The sequence below is a fragment of the Aristolochia californica genome, unplaced genomic scaffold (assembly GCF_029961685.1).
Source record: "Aristolochia californica isolate CCGP_79_NKW_82.1479 unplaced genomic scaffold, dmAriCali1.0.hap1 SCAF_15, whole genome shotgun sequence".
Lineage (NCBI taxonomy): Eukaryota > Viridiplantae > Streptophyta > Magnoliopsida > Piperales > Aristolochiaceae > Aristolochia > Aristolochia californica.
In genome coordinates, this window is record NW_027181826.1 from 443058 (window position 1) to 456171 (window position 13114).

At 38.3% G+C, this 13114-nt stretch overlaps 2 protein-coding genes across 3 annotated transcripts; both read left to right on the top strand.

Annotated features, from left to right (window-relative positions):
• The first annotated feature begins 3717 nt into the window (after window positions 1-3717).
• Window positions 3718-9120, top strand: LOC137951374 (protein DA1-related 1-like). 2 transcript variants are annotated; one of them, XM_068797990.1, is made up of 13 exons: window positions 3718-3808; window positions 3951-4154; window positions 5467-5615; window positions 5704-5800; window positions 6131-6275; window positions 6532-6652; window positions 6800-6883; window positions 6970-7089; window positions 7183-7395; window positions 7481-7543; window positions 7643-7758; window positions 8127-8185; window positions 8441-9120. In XM_068797990.1, exons 3-13 carry the CDS (start codon window positions 5508-5510, stop codon window positions 8758-8760), a joined length of 1446 nt encoding a protein of 481 aa, XP_068654091.1. In that variant the 5' UTR covers window positions 3718-3808; window positions 3951-4154; window positions 5467-5507; the 3' UTR covers window positions 8761-9120. The 2 variants fall into 2 exon arrangements, with proteins under 2 accessions (XP_068654091.1, XP_068654090.1); XM_068797989.1 differs by having other exon boundaries at window positions 3725-4154.
• Window positions 9121-10939: 1819 nt separating this feature from the next.
• Window positions 10940-12800, top strand: LOC137952088 (serine/threonine receptor-like kinase NFP). The gene has a single exon (XM_068799160.1). It carries the CDS (start codon window positions 10959-10961, stop codon window positions 12798-12800), a length of 1842 nt encoding a protein of 613 aa, XP_068655261.1. The 5' UTR covers window positions 10940-10958.
• Window positions 12801-13114: the final 314 nt, after the last annotated feature.

Below are 13114 nucleotides of genomic sequence, written 5' to 3' on the forward strand. Positions count from 1 at the left end.
AACTACACATATGTATAATCAAAGGTGACATGTAAGCTTTGATTGCGTCAGAACGCCACACTTGTGAAACCTAATCACCTTACCGGGTTAGTTTCTATAACATTAGTAAAATAATAACACAAATAACCGGCTTTTCAACTGAATATCACAAATACCCAATTTTGACCAATCAACTCAACATATGTACAATCAAAGGTGACACGTAAGTTTTGACTGCGTCAGAACGCCACACTTGTGAAACCTAATCACCTTACTGGGTTAGTTTCTATAACATCAGAAAAATCATAATACAAATAACCGGTTTTTCAACTGAATATCACATATACCCAATTTTGACCAATCAACTATACATATGTACAATCAAAGGTGACACGTAAGCTTTGACTGCATCAGAACACCACACTTGTGAAACCTAATCACCTTACTAGGTTAGTTTCTATAACATCAGTTTGTGACAAATAAATCCCAAAGCTTTTAGCCTCTTGGTTGCAACTTTACTAGATCGAATATTTAAAAAAATGTGGCTTAGGATTTTAATGAATAAATGTTACATTTCTTTTAGAGTTCATCAATATTTTAGGGTCAATAAACGTAATTTTAAAGAATAAATTTATAAAAAATAGATTGTAATCAAATAATATTTTATTTAAATAAGTTTAGAATAAAAATAAATTAAATTTTATTTTAAAAACTGATGCATCTTCTGAAAAAAAATATTATTAATTATTTTATTGGTAGCTGGTTAACAAGAATGCTTCTTACATTCAAGACCCGCCCAATAAAAGTCGAAACATCTTTTTCAGAACCCATAATGGCTCATCAAACACCCAGTGGGCCATCACCCTTAAAAAGAAAACAAAAAAAAGAGAAAACCCATTTCAAGAGGTGGTCACCTTCGGACCAGTGACCCATCACACAATAAAGAAAATAAGTTGAATTCATGAACACAGCTTTAATGGAAGCTCATGTCAGTTTTCTTCATCTCTCTCCTTCCCGTTACTGGAAGCTAAGGTTGCCTGCACAGAAACTGCAGACTCTTCATTCAATTGGAAAAGATTACGAGTCTATTTTGGGCCAAACCCATGAATGGTTACATTCGTTTCAAAACAGTCAAGACTGTGACTCCTTATCTGCTTCAGGTCAAAAGAGTTGATGCATAACAAAATGGTAACAGCTTATTTGTCCTCCCTGGCTTCCTTTTCTATGTAAAGAGAATAGACCTAAATCATGGTGAACTTCATGTTGAACCATGTTAACTACATTTTAAAAAAAAAATTAGTTATATGTTAATGGATATTAATTTAGCCTAAATATGATATTATTTCTCGATGTCTCCTTTGTCGGGGGCACTAATATTCGGATCGAAAAAATAACATCCAAAAAGGAAACAAAAGACTTCATAAGATTAAAAACTTTTACGTGTCGGAGATAAAATTTGGTTCAATTTATCTGTCTGTGTCCCATTTGTATTTGTTTACATTGCTAGTCCTTTTGCTTGTTTTTTTATTAGTCCTAAATACGAAAAGGGGACTTCGTACGAGTATTTTATTTTCACATTAGAAATTTGTTGAGTAATAAGCTTTCTAAGTGGCTAAACATTGTGGGATAAAAAAATAGGCTTAATCGAAACAATTTCTAATTAAAAATGCAATGGGTTATTCATAAAAACTGATGATTCTACATAATCGATCATTCTTGGTAGTTTAGGAGAAGTCATTCTAAGTAGGATTGGCATTCTTAATGGTACTTGTAAAAAGTTTTAAAAGGAGAAAACTATAGGGTCAATGTTTGGATGAAACACAAAATGTTAGCATTAGTGGACAATTACTTAAACCTAATGTTAATGATATTCACTGATACAAATTATATCAAATTATTGAGATGAGCAACATGATACCTCATTATAATTATATATCAAGGTTTTATTAACATATACTATATAGTATCAAAATTAAAGGTTCTCAGTATGGGCAACTTGATTAAAACTTCTCATAGAAGGAAAAACCCACCAAAGGGCACACCTCCTTGGGATGTTCAAGGGGAGGAGGCTTTTTGATTGCCCTCTTCTCAATTATAGAATTCTTCAAGATCTTGCTTACAATGAAGCCTGTGCTTCACATGGCCTGCAAAAAATCTTGGGTTCCCAATTCAAAAAGAAAACTTTCAATCTCTCTAACCTGGGACTTCATAAACCATCATGGGTACTTTGGCTCATCTCCAAAATAATCTTTATCCACTCCTTGGGTGGGTTCCTTTCTGTCACTCTTTTTTTTTTTTTTTTTTCAGACTAGAATTTAACCAGTGATTATGTTCTGTTTCTGTAGTAGATATGTGGATGGCAAGGAACTTTCTGCAAAAATGTTTGGAGTGGAAGAGCTTCGTCATGCAAACTGTTAAAATGGCTGAACTCTGAAGAGATTGAATTTACTGGAGTAAAGCAAATGTTTAACACTTTTACGGAGAGCAGATTTCTTATCGCTACAGGCTCCGTGGGTGCGGTGGCAGAACACTCGGTGATCTTTGATTGAACAGTCACAAATCAACTTTAACATGCCTCACCAACCAAACAGAAAAGTCAAAGATGCTAATGGTTTTAGATGTGAAAAGGCTACTAGAACAGTGAAGCTGAGGAAAAGAATATGAGCAAAGCAACAAAAACTGGCGGCCTGTGACTTGTTTATTCTATACTTCATTTTCTATCTCAATCTAAAGGAAAGAGATGGCGGAAATTGATGAATGTCGCCGACCTAGTAAAAGGGTGGTAGTCAAGAATTAACTCTTGTGATCTATAGCAGTTTAGATGGCTAATTCGTTGAAAATTGACTTTTCTTCCGTTTGTGCGGAAAATTGGATTGATGGACAAGACGAAGAAGGAATTTTTTGCCTCTGTGAGAGATCGATGGAGGATAAATGGGGTGTCTTCACATGATTTGTACAAGACAATCGGGTAGATGCGAGTGGGGCCTCTTGTGATGAGCATCGTAATCAAGACAAAAAATGTGTTTTTTTATCTGGGAGTGGACGCCACCCCGGTTGAAGTTGTGACGGAATTTGCTACTACTCTGGATGATTCTCCTACCTGCTACTTGTTCTCTTTTATTAATTGTAAAAATCATAGAAAGCATAGTTCCTCCAGCTGAAGCTGACAAATGACTTTTTTAGTTTGCAAAACGAACAAAAGTGAGGGAAATCTTTGAAACGAGTCCAGAAGAAGATAAAATTCCTGATCTTGGCGAAAAGAAAAATTAAAAGCTGTAAAACTCCACAGTTCGTCTCTTTAAAGTGTATTCTTCTCTTTTACGGTTTACTCGCAGACTGACCTGCTCGCTTGGCTCAGTAACCTATAAAAATGGGACTGGTACTGTATTGCGTATGGGGAGGGGAACGTATATTTATTGCGATCTATCTCTCTCTTTCCCAGTATAATTTAATGGTACTTAAATGATGTTTCTGCAAACCATCGTTTTCCTTGATTTCGTCCTGCGTGGCTGCGAGTTTCTTGTCTACTTTCGTGGATGTCACAAGGTAGAAATCTGCTTTTTATTAAAACTAACTTGTCTTTTGATTCACTTTTTATCTTTCCTCGTTTTCATGTTTATTCTACAAATGCCAAGTACCAGACATTATGACAAAACGGGAGCTTTTCTCTCTCTGCACTTGCTCTGGGAATTTTTCAGGTTTCTGGTTGCAAGGCGACAGGTCCCAGCAGGACCCACTTGCAAAATAGCGCGAAAGATGGAAAGGAGAAAACAATTTGGATACCCGTCTGCGTTCTGATGCTTTTTCTCCGATCCTTTATGGGTTTCTGGTGAGTTGAAACAAGCAATAATTAATGGTGGGCTGTGACTTCTTTTGGCCTGTAATGGCGTAAAATCTAAGTTTGCGTAATTTCTTTTGGGATCGTTTCCCTCCTTACCTCCTTTCTTTCCTGGAATGTTCCTTCGCCGCAGATATTAGGAAAAAGAATCTCGGATTTTCTCGACTTTGTTGCTTTTTTAGATTCGTCCTCGGATTAAAAGACGAAAGAGGGGCTTCTCTGTGGTTGTTCCACCTGCCTCTGAACGTTTCTGGTGATTACAATTTCATAATCCAGACCTTTACTCCATCGGGAGGCCTCTGCGCGACGAATTCTGTTTATTTCCTATCTGTTCGAGGTAAAGCTCATGATTGAATCGTTTTTATATTTATATTTTTAGTAATCTGTGTGTCGACTCAAGGAATTAATGAACATGCATAGCTGGAAGAATCTTCTTCTTTCACGGAATTCCTTTTATGTCAGTTTTATTGTTATATCTACAACCTGATGTTTCGGATTAAGGAATTTAAATTGTATTTGTGCATGTTTGGTCGGTCTTTATGTGCGTCTTGTTCATTTCTTCTCCTTTTAATTTTTTTCGATCAATCCCGTTCTTTCGATTAAATTCAGGACTCTCTGTCTGGTCAGTCTATATCCTTTCGGCTTGAGGCAAAATGGAGATTTTTTTTCTGAAATCACTTCATTCTTCAACCCATTTTCAATTAGGCCTAGAATTCATGTTATTTCAGCAACTTCGGTAAACTTCTTTTTGCTTGTTTAATATATGTACCCTCCATGTGCTTTCCTTGTTACCCAATGAATAGTTGCTTTAGCATAGGCCACTTGACAGGAAAGCAATCTAATGCTTGTGGTTAAAGTGGAAACTTGTGAGGCATAGACTTGTTTTCCAAATCAGTTTTGTTGTTCTAGAGAGTGTCTCTCCATGTTTGCTATTTTTCCCTCCCGAACTATGTTTGAGAGCTCTATCATGCTTCTGTGATAAAGAAAAGAGATTTTCTTCTTGTGTGGTAATGTTAATAGACATTGGTATGTTATCTCCAACCTTCCAAGTCTGAGATAATTTTGCATGCAGTAGTGTTAATTTTCTTTTTTGGTGATAGACTAGTAACAGATGCATAAAAATTTTGGTTCCATTTTGGCTTTTTAGTAAGTATTTATCGATTTCTTTTAGTGCTATACTATACGTTTGTCTAATGTTTATGTTTTAGCATTTTCTGATGGATTACTGTATCAAGGTACCAAATCTTCATTTTTTAATACTTTGAATGCCCAATGCTAGTCTACTTAGAGCTTATCGAAATTTCTTGTGAGATGATTTGTGATTTGAGTGGGTATATGTGGGAGGCTAAAGCTTCAAGTGGCAGCACATATTTCTGTTATTGCTAATGCTTGTTTGTGTTTGTATCTTTTTTTTTGTTTTTTTTTTTAATTAGTTGTATCTCTTGTAGTTCACTTACAAACATAATACATATGCTGGTCCTTTTTTGAATGGCTGAATAATGAAATGACATGATACCATGTGAAGAACAAGATTGACCTTTTTTGTGCATCATCAATGGGGGTATTCAATTTGATTGCCTGCTTTCTTGGATGTCTATGGTCTTATTTTGGTCCATTAAGCAATAAGTGCAATTTGGGATTCTGTGCAGGCAAAAAATTTCTGTACTATGCTCAGATAATATTTTATATTATGGGTTGGCTAAACAAAAATTTTAAGGGTTCTAGCCACAAATTTTCAGAGGGGCAGTATCATGGAAAGTATGGAGAAGACACAGTATGGAACGAGCCTGCTAGTCCGGTAATTACTACTACCAATCCCCTGGTACTTGAACTAGTTTCTTCTCTTTATGTTCTCTGTTTTGATTTTATTGTGAATTTGTATACAGGGTGGCTTGTCTGAGACTGAAAATGATGACATAGATCATGCAATTGCACTTTCTCTGTTAGAAGAGGAACAAAGAAAGGAAAAAGAAGTAGTGACTGGTGAGAATATCCACGGTTTCCAACCAAAGATTTATCCTTTATCAGTTTTGATACTTAAAAAGAAATCCTATCTGCCAAAGCTTATTGCCTATTCTTAAATTATACATTGTTAAGATTGAGCCTGGTTCCATCCAAAATGATTATGTTTTTATGAGACCTATTGCTCAACTTTATAAATGGAGGTCTTTTCTTAACATTTATCTACATGGGACTATTCCCACTAACATACATGAAAGGCCCTATTGTCGGTTTTGTTTCTCAACCTAATAACTGTCCCTTCTTGTCGTGCATTTTAACTTTCACTGATGCATTCTGTTGCGCTTGTCTCAGACACTGAATCCCATTTGGAGGAAGATGAACGACTAGCTAGAGCTCTACAAGATAGTCTGAATACTGAATCTCCTCCTCGTCAATTCCCCCATGACAATGACCTTTATTTTCCACCAATTACTTTTCCCTTTTCATCAGGATTCAGGTGTGGATTCCTTCGAATAATCTACATCATATAGAACTTGTGACCTAGACTTTCTTCAGGTGTTAAGTAGCTGTTCTATTAGTTCGAATATGTAATTTATTTATTTTAAATGTTCATTGTTAACTTATGGACATTATTTGTTTGTGAGTTCTTTACAAGTTTTTTTCTAAAGCTTCTGGTATTTTGTGTTTGTAAGCAATATCTAACATTCTTAATGCACTGTGTTAACTTTTATACCTTTTTTTTTCTTTGATAGAATTTGCGCTGGCTGCAATATTGAGATTGGTCATGGACGCTTTCTTAGTTGTATGGGGGCACTTTGGCACCCGGAGTGTTTTCGCTGCCATGAATGTAATTTGCCTATTTTTGATCACGAGGTATAAACATTGTATTGATGTGTTTGGATCTCTTCACGAAAAACTTATTCCACCAAAAGAAAAATAAGGTCATTTTTAAATGTAATTTTTCTTTATTGTTGTGATTTTCCCCCATTTTTGCGCTATATTGATCTGTTCTTTGCATAGTTCTCCATGATAGGAAATTATCCTTGTCACAAATCTTGCTATAAGGACCGGGTTCACCCTAAATGTGATGTCTGTCAGCAATTTGTAAGTTTCTAATCCACATGAGACTATTAGTGTATCCATGGTCTACTTTCTGACTCTCTGTGCTTGTTGTGGACCTTCACTTGCAGATACCAATAAATGCTTCAGGCCTCATAGAGTTCAGGGCCCACCCATTTTGGCGTCAGAAGTACTGCCCTTCCCATGAACTTGATGGAACCCCTCGGTGCTGTAGCTGTGAAAGAATGGAGGTACAATGCAAAACGTGTATTGAAAGTGTGAATCAGGTTTTCATGTATTTTCTAGTGCTAGAGCATTTGAAGTTTTGTGAACAAATATTTCAGGCTAGAGACACTAAATATGTCAGCCTGGATGATGGTCGGAAACTCTGCCTTGAATGTTTGGATTCGGCAATTATGGATACCAGCGAATGCCAACCTCTTTACCTTGACATACAAGAATTTTATGAAGGCTTGAATATGAAAGTGGAACAGCAAGTTCCATTACTTTTGGTTGAAAGGCAAGCACTAAATGAGGCTATGGAGGGAGAGAAAAATGTAAGTCATATTGAGAATTTTAAAAAGCTAAAGCTTTGTCACTCTCGCTTTTCATATTTCTTGTTTGTTTCTCCTTTGCAAGCAGGGGCATCACCACCTACCAGAGACACGTGGGCTCTGTTTGTCTGAGGAACAAACTGTCAGCACTGTAAGAATCCTTCATGGATAATCTCAAGTTATGCATTTACTGGTGCTTTTCTTCTCTTTGAGTTTTTCTGATCTTATTTTTTTCATCTTTTAAATCCAGATCTGGAAGAGGCCAAGAATGGCTGGTAACCGTGTCATTGACATGATCACAGAGCCATATAGGCTTACTCGTCGATGTGAAGTGACTGCCATTCTCGTTTTATATGGGCTCCCTAGGTGGGCCTCTCACTCATCTTTTTCTTGCTTATGAGGTCTTTTTTTTTTTTTTTTTAATGTTGAACCCAATGCCCTAGTGAGACTTGAAGACAAGACCTTACTCTTGAAATCCCCTATTGAGTATGACGTCTTTTTGGCTCATTGGTTGATTAGCTTATTTTTAGTGTTGTACATTAAAGTTAATTTAAGTGCCATGCTCTCAAGTTTCTACTGTTATGCTGTGGAAGGTAGCAGTCCCATTAAAATAGCAAGGCTTGTTTGACTTTGTTCTTTCCAATAAAAACCTAGCAGTCCTGTTAAAATAACAAGTCTTATTTGGCTTTGTTCTTTCAAATAAAAACCTCATCCGTATATTCCTCTGAATACAGATTACTTACTGGATCCATCCTTGCGCATGAAATGATGCATGCATGGCTGCGTCTTAAAGGTACATTCCCTATGCCAATTAGTGTCAAAAGCTGTGACATTTGAAACAATCATTGCACTGGAATGGATGTGAAACTCTACACACTCTATCTGATGTTTAAATGCATATTAGACTTATTCCTGAAATATCTTGAGTTACTGCTTGCTCCTGTTATGCTGTGGCGGGTAACATTCCTGTTAAAATAGCAAGTATTATCTTTATTCTTTCCATACTTGCAAAGGTCTAATTTGGCAACATCCGATTTTATTCCGACAGGTTTCCGCATGCTTAGCCAAGAGGTGGAGGAAGGTATCTGCCAGGTTTTAGCTCATATGTGGCTTGATTCGGAGATTATGTCAGGTTCAGGGAGCAATGTTGCATCATCTTCTTCATCCTCCTCAGCTCCCACGTCTTCAAAGAAGGGCACCAGGTCCCAGTTTGAAAAAAAGCTGGGGGACTTCTTCAAGCATCAGATTGAATCAGATACTTCTTCAGCTTATGGAGATGGTTTCAGGGCAGGGAACGAGGCAGTGCTCAAGTATGGACTCCGGTCCACACTTGATCATATCCGGTTAACCGGTAGCTTTCCCTATTGACACGATAAAATATTACCAATTCTATTTTTATAGATCAATTGCCTTGGCCCTCCTATTAGAGTTTAGGGCCCTTTCATAGGTAAAAAAATATTTATATATACATCAAGATCAACAAGTCAAGTTCTACCAGTCTCTCACACGTTTGAGTTGGGAATGACTTTGCACTCTCAGGAGAAAATGGGTGCAAAGGATAGTGAATAAGTCTAAAAAAATTCAAATGGGGCTGCCATGTGGTCTTCTTGGATGACTTTACACACAAGTTTCCTCGGGTAAATCTTCAGGTTTTCAGTCAAGTTTATGAGTTATTGAAACAGGAAATGGAGCGGACAGTAAGAGAAGAGGGAAAAAAGAAAAAAGAAAGAGAGGAACCAAACAAGGCCTCCTGTCTCAAAACATCAGCTAAGTTACCATAAGTCAAATTCACATATCAGTGGACTTTGGGCTGTTTGTTCTAGAGTCAATCAATGTAACTGATGATCCTAATTTCATTTATAAATTTACTGTGCCTGGAATAGAACAAAAAATGTTTCTCTGCTATTATAAAACGGATAGATTCTCACTTCAAATTATTCGATTTAGCAGGTTACTACATTTTATCTGTTCAACCATGCTCATAATTGTTAGCAGTTTCTAGTGATTTTGTTTGTTACCAAGAAAGGGGTGGGGGCTGCCCCATCTTTCTGTCTGAGGTCAAGAAGTGTGGTCTTGCCCTATCTTGGAGGGGGGTGTCACCTATCTTTCTGCATGGAAAGTACAACTTTTTCCTCTACAGAAAAGTGAGCAAGGGTAGCATCAAGCTAGGATGAGCATCACTACCCTTTTTCTCTGTAAAAAGTTGGAGGCAACCAACAGGAGCAGAGGAAGGGGGAGGAGAGCTCTCAAGGCAAGAAGAGGCACTGTCAGCCCTGAGAAAGAGTGGGAATGACCTCTCCAACAGTTTTTTACATTTGGAAGGCACCCCTCTCCCTGTCTTTCTGTCCAACATCTTTTTACATTTGGAAGGCTCCCCTCTCCCTATCTTTCTGTACAGTAGTGCTGACCTTCATAACTAAGGAACAAATTTTCATTGTCATAGGAAACAATGGAAAAATTTATGTTTGCATTAGAAATGAATTAATTATAAATAAAGTAAGAAGTGATAAGAATTTACTTCAGTGATTCTTGTTTTAGATTCCGTATGGTTTACTTTCTTATTTTTTTAATATTTCTTAATGAGAAGAAGAATAAAAAAGAATTAAAAGGAAATTTTTTCTGTGTCGAAAAAGGCATAAACTCTAGAAAATCTTGATCGATGGAAAAAACTTTTCCTGATAATGTTTTCTACACTTCCCTTGATACAAACGCACCCAAAGATTTTTATAGAATGAGTAAACAAATTTGACCTCCATGATAGACATATTATTTAATGAAATGTAGGCTGTAATCGGTCTCAATTATTTAAAAAAAAAAGAAGAAGAAGATAAAGATCATTTCAAAGTTTTTAACAATGGAGTAAGGACTGGTTCAATTGTCAATTCAAAACCATAGCAAGTCTTCTGTAGCAAATTGGGAGTTTCGATTCAAACACGAAAAATGGGGCAATTTGTCGCTAAAACGGTAGTTTTTTTGCTTTAAAATAAGGGGTCTTGACTCGGATTTGCCGTGCTATGATGCAATTCTTCTTAAGATATTAAACTTGAGGAAAACCCTAGTTTTTCCAGTTGCTTAGAGACGAAATCAAGGTTGTTCATTCATGGGACGATTCTGAAACAGTAATGTTGAAACGGAGTAAGGATGAGGAGTTTTACCGGGAACTAGTAAGAATGGAGTTGCGATTTGCTCCATTGGTGCGGGAAGCGAATTGGAGAGAATTAAATCGTCGAACGCCTAAACCACTCGGCCGAATGAGAAGTAATATCTTTTTATCAACTTCGGCGTTTTGTCTTTTGCATGGCTCCTGCAAGGAGAAGAATACGAAGTGGAATCATCCAAAGCCAGGTTGAGACAACGACGACCCTCTACATTTTCTGAATTTTTTAGTTCAGGCCACCTTCTCCATGAAAGCTCCATACGAACAATACCCATCAGTCTCTTCTGTTCATCTCCTCAGCTCTCATTAACATACTAAAACAAAAACAAAAACAAAATGCAAGCAAAGCATCATCTCCCTCTCAAGACCTTTTCTAAGTTCACGAACCAAGCTGCATCTCCCCATCACAATGGCGCCCTCTGCACTCTCCTTCCTTTCTCTGTCCTTCATCTTCCTCTTCTCCCATGTCACAGCTCAAACACCCCCAACCAACATCACCACCAGCTTCTCCTGCTCCTGCGACTCCTCGCTCTCCTGCAACACCTACGTAGGCTATCGCGCTCAGGCGCCTGACTTTCTGGACGTAGGAGCTATTTCTGATTTGTTTGGAGTCAGTCGATTACGGATAAAGATCGCCAGCAATCTGCCTTTTGAGGATGTTAAACTCAGTCCCGGCCAGTTATTGCTGGTACCCGTCCCGTGTGGCTGCACCAAGAACATCTCGGCTGCCAATATCACTTACCAGATCAAGGGGGGTGACAGCTTCTATGCCCTTTCGGTTCACAGTTTGGAGAATCTCACCGAGTACCATGTTGTGGAGGCCATGAATCCGAATCTGAATCCTTTTCTGCTGCAGGTCGGCACCCAGGTGGCGCTCCCGATTTTCTGTAAGTGTCCTACGAGTACCCAATTAGCCAAAAGAATTGAATACCTGATTAGTTATGTCTGGCAAGAGAAAGATAATGTTTCCGAGGTGGGTAGAATCTTTAATGCATCGGTGGCTGAGATTGAAGCTGCAAATAATTATCGAAATTTCAGTGTGGCGGTGGGATTTCCTGTTCTGGTTCCTGTCTCAAAATTGCCTGTTCTGTCTCAACCTGTTTATTCTTCTGAGAAATCTGAATCCCGCCGGATTTTTATTATTCTTATAAGCATCATCGCGGGCCTTGTGTTTGTGGGTATAGGGTGTTTGTTAGTTTTCATTTACTGTAAATGCTGGAGAACGGAGAAGACCCATCTCCCCAAATCGAAAATTGAGGCCATCAATTTGTTTAAAATCAAGAAAGCAACAGAGGAAAATCCGAGTCCAAGGGCCATACAGTGTAAGCTGCTCCCGGGTGTTTCTGGGTATTTGAATAAACCGACTGTGTATGAAATCAAAACCATCATGGAGGCCACCATGGATCTCAGCGAGAGATTCCGTATTGGAAGAACTGTTTACAGAGCTCTCATCAATGATAACTACTACGCAGTCAAGCAAACACGAGGTGATGTTACTGAAAAACTAGCAATTCTGCAGAAAGTAAACCATGCAAATCTGGTGAAGTTGAACGGGATCTCCATTGACGGTGATGGGAGTTGCTTCTTGATTTATGAATTTGCTGAAAACGGGTCCTTGGACAAATGGCTGTACCCGAAGTCGACGGCCTCGTCGAGCAGTTCACTGATGTTTCTTTCATGGAGGCAGAGGCTGAAGATAGCATTAGATGTTGCCAATGGCCTTCAGTACATGCACGAACACACTAGACCCATTGTCGTTCACCGGGACATCAGGACGAGCAACATACTCCTGAGCTCTCAATTCAAGGCCAAGATCTCAAATTTTTCCAGGACGACGGCTGCCACAGACACAGCTACACCAAAAGTTGATGTTCATGCTTTTGGGATTATACTGCTTGAGCTGCTCTCAGGGAGGAAATCTATGCAGATCAGAGAAGGTGGGGAAGTGGTTATGTTATGGCAGGAGGTGAGGGAAATACTAGAGAGCGAAGAGAAAAAAGAGGAGAAGATGAAGAAATTGATGGATCCAAACTTGGAGGGGTTTTATCCAGTTGAGGGTGCTTTAACCCTGGCCAGCATGGCAAGGGCTTGCACCATGGAGAAACCCTCTGCAAGACCAAGCATGGGTGAGATTGTCTTCGGCATCTCTGTTCTCACCCAGTCCAGTATGGAGACGATGGATCAGAGGTCTTGGACTGACGGCTTGACTGAAGAAAGCCATGAAAACATAATGCCAGTTGTGGCTCGTTAAGTAAAGATTGTCCATGAGAAGTCTCCCTCAGTTTTTCCTGTCACAAGGTTTTCATTTTTGATGTATCAATACTCAAGTAGCCAGTTAGTTATGTGAACCTCGAGTGGGGCTGCCATTAGTGAAGAATTTGAGCTCAGAATTCACCTGTAACCATGTAGAAATTTGGCTCCTCTTTTGTTTATAAGGTAACATCGAGTGAATGAAATCAATGGGAGAGTAACTCTTTTAGAAAAGACTAGGGTTACCACATTACCTTACTTATCATGTACCAAGTGATATGTGTCGAATTTTAAGAGTATCGATATAGTATTGAA

Bases quoted from the DNA above. Each gene is read 5' to 3' on its own strand.
- LOC137951374 (XM_068797990.1), top strand. From the start codon at position 5,508: ATGGGTTGGCTAAACAAAAATTTTAAGGGTTCTAGCCACAAATTTTCA. The intron at 6,653-6,799 runs GTATAAACATTG...TTCTTTGCATAG, and splicing joins TGCCTATTTTTGATCACGAG to TTCTCCATGATAGGAAATTA. The intron at 6,884-6,969 runs GTAAGTTTCTAA...CTTCACTTGCAG, and splicing joins GTGATGTCTGTCAGCAATTT to ATACCAATAAATGCTTCAGG.
- LOC137952088 (XM_068799160.1), top strand. From the start codon at position 10,959: ATGGCGCCCTCTGCACTCTCCTTCCTTTCTCTGTCCTTCATCTTCCTC.